Raw genomic sequence first — 15,784 nt, forward strand, 5'->3', positions numbered from 1 at the left:
TGTAGTGTGGAGGTAACAGCAAATAGTGTTATGAGTGTGGTGGACATAAATAGGTGTGCTTCAGAAGAGTGCACTCAGTGTTTTCCTGCAGGAGAGACTGCATTGTAATTCTTGTGTGCAGTTTCTTTTAAACAAGAAGGTTTTTTTGGCTGTAGGAAGGACTGATTACCTGAGAAGTGTTACTTCTGGGACTTTAGGTAAAATATGTAGTATCTGGGCCAAGTTCCACACAGAACTAGGGTATTGCCTCGTTAGTCTCCATTGTAATAATGACAGCAGCTTCTCTTGGACAAGCTGGAGAAAAAGAGGAAGCTGCCATTCAGAATCTGATTGAATTTAGGGTCATGCTTAAATCACCAGCTTGCATTTTTCTCCCAGTTTATGTGCACACCCAATGCTTTAGTACATGTCTTATGATATCCTAAGAGTCCTTATTTCTAGCCACGTATGTGGAAAGATACAATCTCCCTTCCCCTCAAATATCATCCCTTTGTTTTCACTGATGATGGGTATTGCATTGTGATCTGAAGCTTAAAAGATCCCTAAACATCAAAATAGCAAATCCAAAACATCAGGCTATCAGATGAGAGAGTGAAAGTCATACATTGTTTCTTCCATCAGTTTTTTTTAAATAATCATGTTTGCTATCCATTTCCATCCTTCCCATCTGATCCCACCACCTAATGACTTGGAATTTCCTTTCTCTGTTTCAGAATCGGGAGCCTCTGATGCCCTCCCCACAGTTCATTAAATCCTACTTCAGTTCTTTCACAGATGATATCATTTCCCAACCTTTGCTTAAGGGTGAGAAATCAGATGAAGATAAGGACAAGGAGGGAGAGGCTTCTGAAGTAAAAGAAAAGTGAGTGTACAGTACTGTTGAGAATTGTTTGGTACTGGAATTAAGTTTTCAGTGATTTGGATGTTCTGCTCAGTGTAATGTGCTGCTGTTTGTGTAGTACTTGGCATGGAGATTCCTCTGACATAAATAATATCAGTATTGCAAGTGAAACCTTAGTGAAAGCTGACTGGCTAGTTCCAAACTTGCACTAAGCAGATGGACAATGAGACTGGGAAAATATGCTGAATATTTACTACAGTGACACAGTAAATCGTAGGAGAAGGCTCAATGATGCTCTCGGGGCAAGGAATATTTTATACTGAAAGATCATTTCCAAGGAAGAGAGCAAGTTAGCCTTTGGACTGGCAGGGAGAAGATGAGCAAGGAAAAGGGGAATTTTGAATGAAAACATGCATTTACAGCAACTGAGGCTGAAATGGTGTTTTAACTTTCTGGAATCAAATTGCCCATAAACAAAAAGTTTGTTCTGGTATAGAAAAACTTGATTTTGTAGGTTGGTTTTGTGTTTTGTTTAGTGGAGCCTGAGCACCACATAAATGGTTCTTTAATTTACTATGCTACTTTCCAGATTATTTTTGGAAGATTGCAATGCTGTCAGTTTGGAAACCATTGCAAACAGCATTGTGATTGGTTTTTTTAAGTAAGAGAGAATGTCATGATCTACAGGCAGATTCACTGAATCCAGGATACAGCTGAGAACAAGGCAGTGCTGTAATTTTTTGCTATTAAATAATTTCTTCCACATACAAGCTGCACATTGCTAGGTTTAACGTTTCACTTTCCTGTCCATGAATTCCACCCTCTTGTTTAAACCAGAGATTATTGCTGTTCTTCATGTGAAAAAAAGCTCAAGGAACAAATGAAGCTTACATTCAAAATATTTTAATTTATTTTATCTGTTTATTTATTTATTTATTTATTTATTTATTTATTTATTTATTTATTTATAATAATTTATTGTTCATTTTTAATTTATTTCCAATGTAATTAGGCCAGTTTTTGTGGATATTGTTTTCCATCTAAGATGGCTCCATCCAAGAATGGATGTTCCAATGGGACTATGCTGGTGTTGTAAAAGTATAGCACAAGTTAGTATTTGTAATGATTTGATGAAACATCTGAATGGAAATTGCAGTGTTCAGTGAATGCATGTATATATATAACTGTTCTTACATCGTTTACAGCTCTGGCTATTTGAGAGCAAAACAATATATGGAAGAAGAGAACTATGACAAAATTATCAGTGAAAGCACAAAAGAAATTGAAGCAAAGGGAAGATACATGGCAGAAGCTTTGCTTCTGCGAGCTACTTTCTACTTACTTATTGGCAATGCAAGTGCTGCCAAACCAGACCTAGATCAGGTCATCAGCATGGAAGATGCAAATGTGAAGGTAAGAATCTGTCACAGCTGGACTGTAGTTGGGATTGAGAAGTTAAACCTGCAATGTACTTCAAGAAGTTGTTTGTCCAAATTTTCAGATATATTAATGTATTAATGGGATTATTCTGGTTTATTTACTGTTTTGTTACTGACAAACTGTTTTTCTCAAGGGCTTGTTGATTTTGAGACAGCTGTACTGAGTAGTGCAAACTAAAGGTGATAAGTACTACAAACTAAAGAACAAGGGAAGCTGAATGAATTGGAGGCTTATCCACTCTGGATAAGTGAAAAACCTTAATTGCACTTGCATGTTCAGCTAGTTCAAAAAACATTGATGTATTTGTAAACATAGGGAATCAAGAAGGATTTTGGGGGGGACTTGGAAATCCTTGGAGATGGAAGCATAGGCTGACATTTTTAAACTTAATTAAGGGAGTTCATTTATTTAGGGTCAATATGAAACTTATTCCTGCTTAGAATAATTGAAACCCATCAGTGGGAGAAACTAGTCAAACAAAAAATTTACTTACTGTGATTGATTTATTAAAAATATGGATATTGATCTAGTACCGATATCCAATTGTGACTGACAAAGACTCTCTAACAGTTTAAAGTTTAGAAAGTGTGAGATAGGTCCCAAATACACACTGCAATTTACAGGTGACTACAGAGTCCTTTTATCTATACAAGTGTTGAATACCCAAAATACAAATGCATATTCATGACTTTGGTACATCCCATTCCCCACTCTGTATGGTAATTAGTTCAAAAGCTATTAAGCATGTGTAGTTTGTTCCTCAAAATGAGTCGGTGGTCTCTTTCATGGGGAGGGGTCCCAAAATGAGGAAGTAAATGAAGCCTTCCTCATTCAGACCTTCCTACCTTTCCAATGCAAATATGACAAATGAACCCTTGGTAGAATTCCCATTCCCATCTTCAATTGGTTTCAGAACAGAGGAGGCCTACAATTGCCTTATGTTCCTAAAAGCTATTTATCAGTCTCTGTATTCTTCATTATAAACCCAGCTAACCAAACATTGTGTTGACAAGCAATCAATTATTAGTTAACTGCTAACTCTTAACTTCATCAAGGCCTACCCATTTATTTTAATTAACTCCAATAAAGCTTATCTCTAACTAAAATATTAGCTCCTCTAAAATCTCTAAATTCCTTGAAGTTTATGTCTCGTGATTGTACTGAAGGCTGCAATGTGGAGGAGCGTTGGGGGGGCTGATGTTTCCCTGGCCGTGTTTTGCAGCTGCGAGCCAACGCTCTGATCAAACGGGGCAGCATGTACATGCAGCAGCAGCAGCCTGTGCTGTCCACCCAGGACTTCAACATGGCTGCTGACATTGATCCTCAGAATGCTGATGTTTACCACCATCGAGGACAAGTAAGAAACACTCGAGATTTGCTCCCAACACTTGGCTATTTCAGTTATGCTAAAAGGAAAAACGGTATCATTGGAGACACTTTATACTGTTTGTGGCAGAAAAATATGAACTCCTGATTGGGAACTTTGTGGGATAAACACACAGTCTGTTTTGGAGGTTCAGGTCAGGCAGAAGCAATTAATTTTCTATAGCTATAGGAAAGCCCTCTGTAGTATGAACTGAGACTTACAAGTGTGGGGGCTTGTGTCCATTTACAGCAGATAAAAGCTGTTCTCTGAAGGGGCCTGGATGGCAGAGCAGCATCTGCACAGCAGGAAGCTTTGTTACAGCAGAGGTAACCTGGCCCTGATAGCACCTGCAGCCCTGGCCCTGGACTTGGATCTCTTCAGCTCATCCCGCTCTGCTTTGTGACACTGCTGGGTCCTTGACTAATTTCTAGCCCTAGACAAGCCTGGGCTGCCACAGACCTGTAAGATCAATGGTGCTGGAAGTAAAAAAGGAACACTAGCATATGCAGATAGGCTAAGTCCTATTTGTAAGGAAGCCTTCAAGATCAAGGGTTTTTCTCCATGAATTTGTTAGACCTCTTTAGTGCTCAGAAATTAAGATGGTACTGTGTGTTGACTGAAAGGAATGAAAGTGTTCTGCAGATTGAAAATTTGTGTTTTAAAGTAGCTTCACAGTAAAGTAAGAGAATGATGAAGTGAACTCTGCTCCTGTGGAGGAAAAGAATGTCAAAACAAAACCAAAAGCAAAGAAACTCCAACTCAACAAAAAAGGTTGAAATAGAAGCTGGAAAAGCTGAAATGTTTCAATGTCCAAATAGTCCACAGATACTGGCTACAGAGAAGCAAAACAACTTGAGAAAATATAGTATAATTTTGGAGACCGGTCATAATGCTGACATGATGATGACAACAGTCTAAAATGAAAGGATTCTCCATCCCTACACAGGGTCATTCCCTGCTTGTGTAGGTAGCCAAAGTTTCACTGGTGTCTTTGATAGTACAATTATAACAGTGATTTTTAGTAATGGGTGTTGTAGGTTTCTAGACAGTTCTGCAACTGAGCTGGAGATGATATGAGTAACTGATGCTAATTGAATTATCATGTAAGTGTCTGAAGCACAGATGAAATAGAGAAATAGGATTTTCTTTCATTCTGGCTAGCTGAAAATCCTGCTTGACCAAATTGAGGAGGCTGTGGAAGACTTTGATGAATGTATCCGATTGCGACCCAATTCTGCCTTGGCGCAAGCACAGAAGTGTTTCGCTCTGGTAGGTAACGTGCTGGGCTTGGTCTGGGTGCTTTTGCTTTAAAGAGCTCTCTAAAACACTCTGTTTCTCTGGTTTATTCAAATTTAGCAGGAAAGTAGGGCAACATACATCTCTGTCTTTTAATAATAAGGTAAAGGAATAATGCAACAATTTCTTCACTTGGAGTATGGATTTGCTGCTTTTCTTTTGAAACACTCGTTGAAACAGAAGAACATTTTTTTCTGTTCTGTGAGAGGAACTAAAATCTTGATTCTAACTGGAGCAAATAAAATTGATTTTAATAAAGCTTTACTATTGTGGAAAATGGTTATCATCAAGAAATTGGAAACAAACTATTTCATGCTAGTACAATGACTCAGTGTGCAAGAATCTTGTCAGGGCAGCTTTGCATGGTGTGAACAAGGAGGAATGCCAAGTTTGGAATTTCTAAGCATTTGAAATAGAGGGAAGCAATCACAATTATCAGGCCTTATGACTTCCTTCTTTCATCTGTTTTCCTCCCCAAGTCCAGACACTTGGACAGGTTCCCAAAACCAGATTTGGTAGGATGTACAGGCATGTCACCTTCTGGAGCTTAGCAGAAAATCAAACAATGGCCTGGATTGGAAGGGATCTCAGAAATCATCTCATTCCAACTTCCCCATCATGAACAGGGACACCTCCCACTAGGCCAGGTTGCTCAGAGCCCCATCCAACCTGACCTTGAACACTGCCATGGTTGAGGCATCCACAATTTCTCTGGGTACTGTTCCAGTGTCTTACCACCTTTACAAGAATTTTTTCCTAATATCAAATCTAAACCTGCTGTCTTTCAATTTGAATCCATTCCCCCTTGTCCTGTTTACATGTTCTTGTAAAAAATAATTTTTTACAATAACATGTAAACAGGACAAGGGGGAATGGATTACATTTTTTACAATACTCTTGTAAAAAATCCTTCTCCATCTTTCTCATGGCTCCTTTCAGGTATGTGAAGACCACAATTAGACCACCCCAAAGCCTTCTCTTCTCCAGGCTGTACAATCCCAATTTGCTCAGTTTATGTAAAATAACTGAATTATTATGATGCAGGCAGCTCTTGGGGAGGTGGGCAGAGGCCTGATCAGCCTTTTTTCAGTCTGGTGATGGCTTAATTATTTTCATTTATTTTTTTCCTTGGAATAGTATCGCCAAGCTTATACAGGAAGTAATGCTTTGACTGTGCAAGCAGCCATGAAAGGCTTTGAAGATGTCATAAAAAATTTTCCCAGGTGTGCTGAGGGCTATGCACTCTATGCTCAGGTATGTTTTTCTCTCTCTTAAAGAAAATGCTGCATTCTCTTGTACTTTTTATCTTGGATATAACATTTCTTCAAATAACAGATGAAGATTTGTGATGCTAAGTCCTGAGATAAGATATGCTGCCTGCAGTTAGCTACTTGCATTTATGGTTGTGGGTGTTCTGGGGCAGAGGAGGTACAGGGGGAACTGGTGGAGCAGGGTGTAAGTAATGAGAGTTGAGGGTGGTTATGAGCACACAGAGGTTATTCCTGCATGCTTCCCTCCTCCCTGCATGTGTGTGGCATCTCAGCTGATGAATGTCAGGGATTCTCTGGGTAATTTGGGAGTCAGATGTGTGGAACTAGGGTGACATTTTTGTTCTGCTGCCATTGGCATGTGGTGGTTTAGAACAGCTGTTGGGAGTACACTTGTAACAGAGATTGTAATTTCTTCTCTAAGAACATACTGCCAGTTTTAGTAGGAAGCATGAGACATTCTGATTTTAAGTAGGTTGGCGATGTATATGCATTTCCTTCTGAAAGAATTATATCTGAAAAAGGAAGAGTTGAAGCTTGCAGGTACAGACTTTTAGAATAGTTTTTATTTACAGCACACAGCATGTTGCTTGTGGATTTCCCATTACAGGTGGCAGTGTGGTCAGTAATTTGTGCACTTAAAGCACAGAAGCTTTCCAAAAAGCCTCAATTTTGAAACTTAACTCTGGTAACTGATGTGCCTGGCCTGCTCTGCCATAAATGAACATCCAATCTCATGCTGTCAATACAGTTTTAATTAGAATTAGCTGAGTGCAGAGTGCATGCTTTGGTTGCTTATTGACAAACAGGTTTCTCTTTTGATTCAGGCACTAACTGATCAACAGCAGTTTGGCAAGGCTGATGAAATGTATGATAAATGCATTGACCTTGAGCCAGACAATGCCACTACATATGTTCATAAAGGGTATGTATTGAATTTGCAGTCCTTGTGCTCAAGAGCAGTTGGCATATTTAGATTAACCACCCTGAATTGAATGTTTATGTTTAGAAATTTAGCCAGGAAGAATAACTTGAAAGCATCTTTGTGCTCTTAAATTTATTTCTATATTTTGTCTTGACTAAGCTGCAAATAAGTTTCAGGAAAGTTTCATCAGTGTTCATTGCTAATTGAGTATCTGCTTGAAGTATATGTGACTTTTCCTTTAGCCCTGTTAGTTTCAGCTTTGTGTTGAAGTTTTTTCTTTCATAAAACAACAAGTACCAAGTCCTCTTGGGAAAAATCTGCCTTTCTTTAGAGTCATTAAAGCAGTAAAGTGGCTTATTGAAAGTGACTTTCACATAGGTGTTTTTAAAAGTTGTGAAGTTATTAAGTTACTGTGTACTTGCATTAGAAATTAAATACATTATACATTTGGGATGGTTTTGTTTACCATGATGAGGGTTTTGGAAGGAGTATGTGAAGCCAATTTGAAATTTTCTCTCTTCTGTAGTTTACTTCAGCTCCAGTGGAAGCAAGATTTAGACAAAGGATTAGAACTCATAAGCAAGGCCATTGAAATTGATAACAAATGTGATTTTGCATATGAGACCATGGGAACGATTGAAGTGCAAAGGTAATGCTGAATTGCAGTGTTAAGAGTTCTTAGTTACTTCTGAAGTTACAGTAGTTTTTAAAATTTCCTCATGGATCCTGTCTTGAGATCTTCTCCCTGGTGTCCTGTAAGGCCAGCTCTTACCCAAAGTCCTGATTTCTGTTCTGTAACTCTTAGGTAAAGGATATGCATTCTCCATGGCATAAATCTGACAACTTCTTTTCACCAATTTCATACTTAATAGACAACATGCAGAGGAGTCTGTGTATGTTTAAATACATCCCTTCTGCACCTAAAGTGACTTCCTTAATCATTACCTGCCTTGTGTGTATCTGATGTTGTCCTTGGACATTGGACTGTCTGTACTGAGGATCCTGTGCTGTTTTCTCCTGCAGCCAACAGGACTCCAGTTCACAGTTCTTGGGGAAAAGAGGAATGCCCTGCTCTGTAACATTGTATTGCAACTGTGCAAAGGTTTGGGGTGTAGCTGACAGCACAGTACAGAGTCTCTTTTTAATATGTCTACTCCTCTAAAGACAGACAATTATACTATTGTCATGAGAAATTTTGCAAGCATTTCCTATTTAAATAATGTGCTTCTCTCTGTGCAAGTTTTCCTCTTTTGTATACTAAGTCTTTTCAGGGGAGATGAGACTTCATTCAGTCACCCAGCATTATCTTTGTGGTGAACTTGGTGTCCTGTGGAGAACATTTTATCCTGGGGGCTCTCAAGAGGAAGGCTGTTTAACAGCTGTCCTAGTTGCTTAGGCTTGGTAACAGCTCTGAGTTTACTCAGCATCACCACGAGTTCCTGTGGTGGTTCCTCCCAAAGTCCTTTTAAGTTATTAATTGTGGAGAGTGTAAGGCCTGAAAGAAAAAGGATGTTTTAGAGATGACAAGATTGCTTTGGCAGTCTTAGTCTTAACTGGGCTCAATTTTTGTTTATTTCAGAGGTAATCTGGATAAAGCCATTGAAATGTTCAACAAAGCTATCAACCTGGCCAAATCAGAAATGGAGATGGCACACCTCTACTCACTCTGTGATGCTGCCTATGCTCAGACAGAAGTTGCAAAGAAGTATGGATTGAAACCACCGACACTGTAAAGAAACAAGGAGGAAATGACCTTCCAAAGTGAAGTTGCCCACTTCGGCCAGCCCTAAAGATGCTGTTGCAGAACATGCTGAATGGTGGAACTTAGTTTTTTCCCGTTCGTGGTGTTGTCATTTGCTACATCTGTTAAATGTTTAGGTGTTGTGGGAGTGGTTGTTCAAGGAAGTATGCAGTGCTGCATCTTGTTCCTTCTGCAGCAGAAACCTTAGAGTGTATTAAGGGAAATAAAGTTGCAGGGGAACCAAAGGAACACATTTTGGCCATGCAAATAAAAACTTCACACTGGTTCATTTTGGGTGATTATGTTGTGGGCGATTTTTGCTTTATCAAATAATATTACAGCATGTGGGTTTTTTTCCTGTTGATTTTAAAGGTAATACTAGTCAGTGCTGTAAAATAGGTTTTATATCCAATTAATCCTTGAGGGTTGATTTTAATTTTGCAAAAATTAATTTTCAAACTTTAATAATAGAGGGGTTTTTTTAAGTCAGTAGATGTGGAGAGGATACCTGTAAATATATGCAAGCATGCACAATCTTCCCTTAAATCTCCTTCCACCCTCTGCATAACTTAGAAATAGTCCTGTGGCAGCTATTAGGGAATTAATTTGATAGTCCTTATTCTCACCCCAGAAAGCCCTAGAGTACTGCATAGGAGAGCTAGGAAAAAGGTTGGCTGGGGAAGGAGGTCAGTAACACTGCTGTGTAGACTTTACTGGAAGAAAGAATGTATTCCTGTGCAGCAGTCCTTACTTGAATGTCATGGGAAATTGTTCTGGAGGGTTCAGAGGGACTTTCAAGAACAGAAAGCAGTGCTGGGAGTGAAGCTCCAAAAGGTAAGGTCATGCTTGCATATAATCTTTGTAATCTCTGAGGCTTTTGCATAAGTGTAGCAGCTGATAGACTATCTAAATTCTCTTCAGTCTCTAGAGACTGCTGGGTTATGATCTCCTTTTAAGAGCCCCTTAGCAGGATTAAGTGAGATAAAGAACAAAGCATAGGGCTCAAACTTCCAATAATGGATTTGCAAACTGCACTCATTTCCTTGTTCTGTAGACCCTGTCTTGTCCAAGATTTCAGATACTGTAGAAAGGAAGCAATTGTGCTGCAAACAGCAGATGGGCAAATTATGAACAGTTTTCCTCTTGTTATGAACTTCACAGAGGGCCCTCTTGCTTTGGGTTGATCTTTCTGGTGTGGAAGTCAGTCAGTCCATCTTGCCTTTCCCTGGACTGATGTGGCTGGACAAACCTCATGCAAATGATGTAGCTTAATTTAGGACACACTAGTTTGGGCTTCTTTCCATCCTGAAATCATAGATTTGTTCGTGGTGAATCGTCTAATGTATTTAACCTTTTAAAGAAATGAACGATGCTGTAGTCAAACTGTCTTGGTCTGTAGTTTGCCACCATACAGCAGCAGCTTGCATTTTCAACTTGACCTTCCTTTCTCCCAGCAACAACTACAGTTGAGTATTCAAATGGTGGAGAGTAGAGATAAAGATTTAATCATTATTTTAGTAGCTCATTAGGTGATCAGAAATCATAGCACTGGTGTAGAATTGAAGATATGGGAATGTACTGGCAGCTTCTAGGGCCACTGAATGGAACAAGTGTCAGATGTCTTCTCCAACTTCCAATCTCTGCATCAATTACCTGAGAACAAAAATATGCCAGGCTGATGAGTCCTGTTCTCCAAGGAGTTTTTATTCGCATGGCCTTATTTACATTGGCATTTTCTCTTCATCACCCCATCTGTATCCCATTCCTTACCCCACCCAATCAATTAAGGGAAAAAAGCATGTGCTGTCAATTACTAGCATTCCAAATCATCACAGACTTTTGCCTGTTCTTCAACTAGTTTGAAACTGCACTGAAAGGATGCATTGTCTGTAATTTTTTTGTAAATGACATATCACCTGTAAACTGAAAAAATAAATACTACCTTCAAGTATCTCTCTCTGACATGTATAAGAACAGGTTTTGATGAAGGGGTTCTCTGCAGTAGTGAGCTCTGTGCTTATATTCTAAGTCTAGGAAGAACTGATAAGTGACTCCTTGTCATCTCTCACTTCAACCTTTAAGAAAGAATGAGGAGGAGACATGGAATCAACAAATCTGATCTCTGCTTGCTTCCATCACCCACAGAGGTATGATCGTGAGAGCTGGAGATTACAGGGGAAAGGAAGTTGAGCCAGGAGGGCTGGAATGAGAGTAGCTGTGACCCTATTATTGTGTGTATGCAGCTGCATCCCTGTGATGAAAGGGACTTCTTGTGAATGACTGATACAGTTGAGGTTTTATTTTAAACCAGGTGTGCATTTGAACTTTGAAGTAAGACAAGTATTACTGCTGTTTAAAAAAAAAAAAGTTGAAATTTAGGAAGCTAATACTGAAGACTTGGATAAAGCCCATGTGTCCTAGAGGAATAATCTGGGAAGTTGCTTCTACATACAATTGTCTAGCAACTTACTTCTCATCATGTATGGTCCCTGTTGTTCATGGGGACAATGCTGTCAGGACACAGTGTGATTCTTGGCATGTCCTGCACAGGGCCAAGAGCTGGGCTCTGATCCTGATGGGCCCCTTCCAACTCAGCATATTCCATGGTTCTAAGCTGTGACTTGAATTACTAGGATCTAACTGCAGATGGAAAGGGAAAATGGAACTAACATACTCTGAAAAGCTATACTGTAACTTACTCTGCAACTATGAAGAGCAGCTTAGATGCAGCTTTAACCAGTCCAGCAATACTAACACTGCCCAATTTCCTGCCATTTCTTCAAAAATAATTTAAATTCTTGCAGGCTGAAATTCTGGAACTGTTTCAGGGTTGTTACTCATTAGTTTCCTGTACTTAGAAAATACTGGTGCATATGTGTTGCATGGATACCTAAAAGTGCCTGTTTTCTTCCAACACAAAGGTTGAGTATTGGCTGCTTCAAGCACTGTGGCTAAGAACTGACAGTGTACTTTTTCAGGGAAAGCCTCACAAATTCACAGCCCCATTTGCATCACTTCTGAGTGCAGTGCACTGGAGACCCCTAAATTCCCTACTAAAACAAGGTGCTTAGGAGTTATCCTGATAGACTGAAAAGAACTGAGCTCATGGCAGCTCTTCAGCTGAGTTCACCAAAGTAGTTTGTAATAGATTTTCATCCATCCTCTCCATTTGGGATTCCAGGGGAGGAGAGTTCAGACCACAGATTCTGTTACCTGTTGCAAGCTGCACTTTGCATTTCTCAGATTTAAGTGGTCAGCCCATGAGAGTCCTGCACCACTTTAATCCTCCAAAGGTAGTATTTATTTACTCATGTGTGTTGAACTAGTAGAGAGAGAGAGGAGGGAAAGAGATTAAATAGTTATTATGACTTAGAAGTTGGAGCCCAGCAGTTGCCATCATGGATATGGGTTGCTGAGTATGTGGGAAGCACTAATCTAATGCAGCAGACTCGGCTCAAATGGTAAATTGTTAATTTTTTAATATTTATTTTTCAACAAATAAACCTTCATTTCACCTTGTGCTCTGTGGCTTGTTTCTTAAAAGTTCCAGTGCAGTATGTACACCAAAACGCAGTGAAAACTACAGACCAAAAATACAGAACGGCACCAAGTGGAATGGTGGGATCTGGCTTTTGAGGGGAAGGATGTGTCAGGGCTTGGCTGAGTGTTTGTTCTTGTTTATAAAACACACACCAAGCTCACTGCAGAGAAGCCAAAATGTTAAAAGCCAAAACAACCAAAAACCCCCACAAAACCAAAAAAACTGTGGGAAGAGGATGGCTGAACATGAATAAAATACAAGATGGTTTTGGGGGAAATGTGGTTAGCTAGAGCAAGACAAAACCTTCTCTCCCTCCCATTTTTGTATTTTAGCCTTACAGCTGTTTTATGCTGCTGGAAAACCAAAAGCTTATCAGTGAAGGCTGGTAAGATTTTTTTTTTCATCCCAAGGAATAAAAAGCATAATTTGTACATTCTTTTTACAGTACAAGATGTCTTCCTTCAGAAAAGAAACCCCAAAACCAAAAGGGTAACATGCTTGGCTGGTTTGCAGTATTTTAAAGCAGTCTTTCCCAATCAGTTTGTCTCCAGCAAAAGTGGATGGGAGCTGCCCATGGTAGCAATAATGCATTCAAGCATTGGGCAGTCTTCTGGGAGACTGTGGGCAGAAGGACTTAGTGCAGCAGGTTCCCAACCTGCCTCCCCTCAGCCTTTTCCAGGCAGCAGAACTAAAACCCACTCAGACATTCTATTAAGGAAGCAGTATGGAGAGCAAAGGTGTGGCAAGGTGTGAATTACTGTAACACAGCAAGTAACCCATGTCACTTCAGCAATGAACAGGATTTGCCATAAGGAGAATTTAATATACAAACCCAGACAAAACACATGAACCAAAAACTGCTACAGATTCTTCTATAGGAGCAGTTCTGTCTGGCAGCTTCTTGAGGTGTCCTGAGCAGCACAGAGCAGAATTTGGCCTGTTTTGCTCAGTGTGTTAAATTTTAAGCCTCCCAAGTTAGAAGTAGGGCTTTCAAGGACCTTGGTTAAGTCATGTACATCTAAAAAGGACAGAGTAAGAAGAATCATGTTTCTAGATTTTCTGACAATTCACTGAAAAATTTGTAATACCAAAGCTGACTTTAGAGGGAGTTTCAGAGAACAAGATTTCCACTTCTGTGTTCTACAAAACAGCCCTCAGAAGGCAACTAAAACATTGTGATGCATAAAAATCAATGTTAATCACTGCTGTGTTGAACTGCTTTCACATCCATCTTTATCCTAGCTGTAAAATACTATGAAGTACATAAGTTTGAGAGGAGATACAAAAGTTATGTTTCCATCATACTAGAATTGCACCAAGTTTTTTGTTATGTGGTGGTTTCTTAACTGGCACATTAGGTAGCAAATTGTGGAGCAACTACTAAGGAAATCCTTCCAAAGATGAAGGCAACAGCCATTGTGACAACTGAACCTTCCTCTTCACCCAGCTTCACTCTTTCATCTCTACACCATAGAGATCACAACGCTTCTGGCTTAAAATAGGAATCTGCTGACGTATTTCTGCAAGTTTCTTTAGATCTGCAGGAGAGAAGAAAAGAGTTAAGAGAACAGTAGCCAAAAAAGAAAGCTCCTGACTTGCTCTGAGGTAAGACAGGGAAAATAGCAGCTTTGATGGAGAATGGGGTGGTAGGGCACTGCAAGTGAGCAGCCAGGGCTGAAGGAAGCCTCAGCTTTGCCCTTTCCTGAGGTGGCACCTTGTCCCTAAGGAAGTGAACTAGAAGGGTACAGCTATAGAGTACTCTGCATAGAACAGTAGAGCCAAGGGCTGCTGGTTCTTACTTTAACCTAGCAAAGGTGGACAAGGCAGAGGAGTACTGCATCATCTGCAGTTGCATGTGGAAGGCCACAGACTTAAAAAAACTGTCTCTCCTTAGTGTACTCAAGAAAAAAAGTGTGGAGAAAACCAAAACAATTTTTCCCTTACCTATATCTGTGTATACAACTGTTTCCTCCGCCCCAGCTTTAGCTATGACTTCACCCCTGCAAAATTAAGCACATTTGTTCACAGGATTAACACATTGGTTCAAGGCATCAGTGCAGTTGCTGCTGTTTGTACAAAAAGGAGTTCCTACCCTTGATGCCTACAGCTGTAACGACAGGGCTGTCCTAAAAATAGCATCATAATCCATAACTCTGGCATGATAGAAATGGCTTCCAGGCTTATATATGGCACTTTCTATATGTGATATATATACATGCTTAACATAAAGGTCTTTCAAAGATCAAGAACTGTGGTAAAAGCCACTCTGAGAACCACTGCCTGAGCATGCAACATAGCTCAAGGGGAAAGGAACAACCACATTGGCAAAGATGAACACTTTCTCCTCTGAAGACCCTACTGGCTTTTAATAGTGTCCTTTTACTCTGCATGAACTACTGAACATGATCATGTCTCCCCCAAGTGTTCTGTCACTGCTTTCATCACATACAGTTAGAAGCTCAACAAGACAAAGTTTTTCTTACTGTGCAAACAACTGGAACCGAGCTATCAGTAGATTTATGTGAAAGAAAAATAACTGCCTGAAGATTTGGTCACTTTTACCTCCTGTGCACCTGCGTGACTTCTGCTCAAGTCAGAATCTCTCTTCTCTAGCTGAAGACATTCTTCTTGTTCTTTCTTATGTCAAAGCAGTGTTGTTCTTTGAGGAAATGAGATAGTTCTGTGTAAGCTGTTTAAGAGAATTACCCTATGCATAGCATATCATGGACTGAATTTCTGGGACAAGGTGACAAGGTCAGCAGTTCAACTAATGCTTAATCCCAGTACTAAGTAGTATCTTTACTACCAAAATCAATACATACTCTAACTAGTTCTAGTTTACTTCTTGTTTTTTTTAATTTGACTGTTTTAAATCATGATCTCGAGAAGCTAGGCTCAAGTCTCATGTGCTTTTTACCAAGAATTTGCACTTTTAACAACAGATGGAAAAGTAGGACTGAAGTGTGACTGCCAACTAAAATATTTCTTTATCAAAGAAAAGGTGGTGTTTTTTATTTTATTGAACTCACCATGGATTTACTACAGTGCTGTGTCCCCAGGCAACATAGGATGCTTTTTCATCTCTAGCAGGAGATACAGTAGCTACGTAGAGTTGATTATCAACAGCTCTGTGTTCACAGAAAAACAAAGGAAGGGAGGGAAAAAGTGAGAAAAATTGGTTTTTATAATACCACTTAATTAAGCAGAAGAGAAAGAATCCACTCTGAAGAACAAGCTATATATCCTCTAACTGATTAGCCCAAACTGTGAATGATACAAAGGTCAGAGAAAGAAGAGCCTGGAAAGAGAAGTCTCTAGCACCTGGCTCCAGAGTAAGTGCATAGAATATCATGTAATTCACAGGTT

General features: G+C 39.6%; 2 protein-coding genes across 3 annotated transcripts in view; one reads left to right on the top strand and one right to left on the bottom strand.

Moving 5' to 3' along the window:
* Positions 1-12,396, top strand: part of TOMM70 (translocase of outer mitochondrial membrane 70) — a 25,230-nt gene extending 12,834 nt beyond the window's left edge. The window contains exons 5-12 of the mRNA XM_036390382.2: positions 714-862; positions 2,047-2,254; positions 3,504-3,638; positions 4,809-4,916; positions 6,081-6,197; positions 7,039-7,136; positions 7,663-7,785; positions 8,716-12,396. Coding sequence (XP_036246275.1) covers positions 714-862; positions 2,047-2,254; positions 3,504-3,638; positions 4,809-4,916; positions 6,081-6,197; positions 7,039-7,136; positions 7,663-7,785; positions 8,716-8,869 — 1,092 coding nt within the window. The 3' untranslated portion in view covers positions 8,870-12,396. The remainder of the gene's footprint in view (positions 1-713; positions 863-2,046; positions 2,255-3,503; positions 3,639-4,808; positions 4,917-6,080; positions 6,198-7,038; positions 7,137-7,662; positions 7,786-8,715) is intronic.
* Positions 12,340-15,784, bottom strand: part of NIT2 (nitrilase family member 2) — a 15,897-nt gene continuing 12,452 nt past the window's right edge. For both annotated transcript variants that reach the window (XM_036390396.2, XM_036390403.2), the window contains exons 8-10: positions 15,448-15,546; positions 14,363-14,418; positions 12,340-13,956 (exon numbers count right to left, since the gene is read on the bottom strand). In XM_036390396.2, coding sequence (XP_036246289.1) covers positions 13,868-13,956; positions 14,363-14,418; positions 15,448-15,546 — 244 coding nt within the window. In that variant the 3' untranslated portion in view covers positions 12,340-13,867. The remainder of the gene's footprint in view (positions 13,957-14,362; positions 14,419-15,447; positions 15,547-15,784) is intronic.

This window comes from Molothrus ater, chromosome 2 (genome assembly GCF_012460135.2).
Source record: "Molothrus ater isolate BHLD 08-10-18 breed brown headed cowbird chromosome 2, BPBGC_Mater_1.1, whole genome shotgun sequence".
NCBI classification, from domain to species: Eukaryota; Metazoa; Chordata; class Aves; order Passeriformes; family Icteridae; genus Molothrus; species Molothrus ater.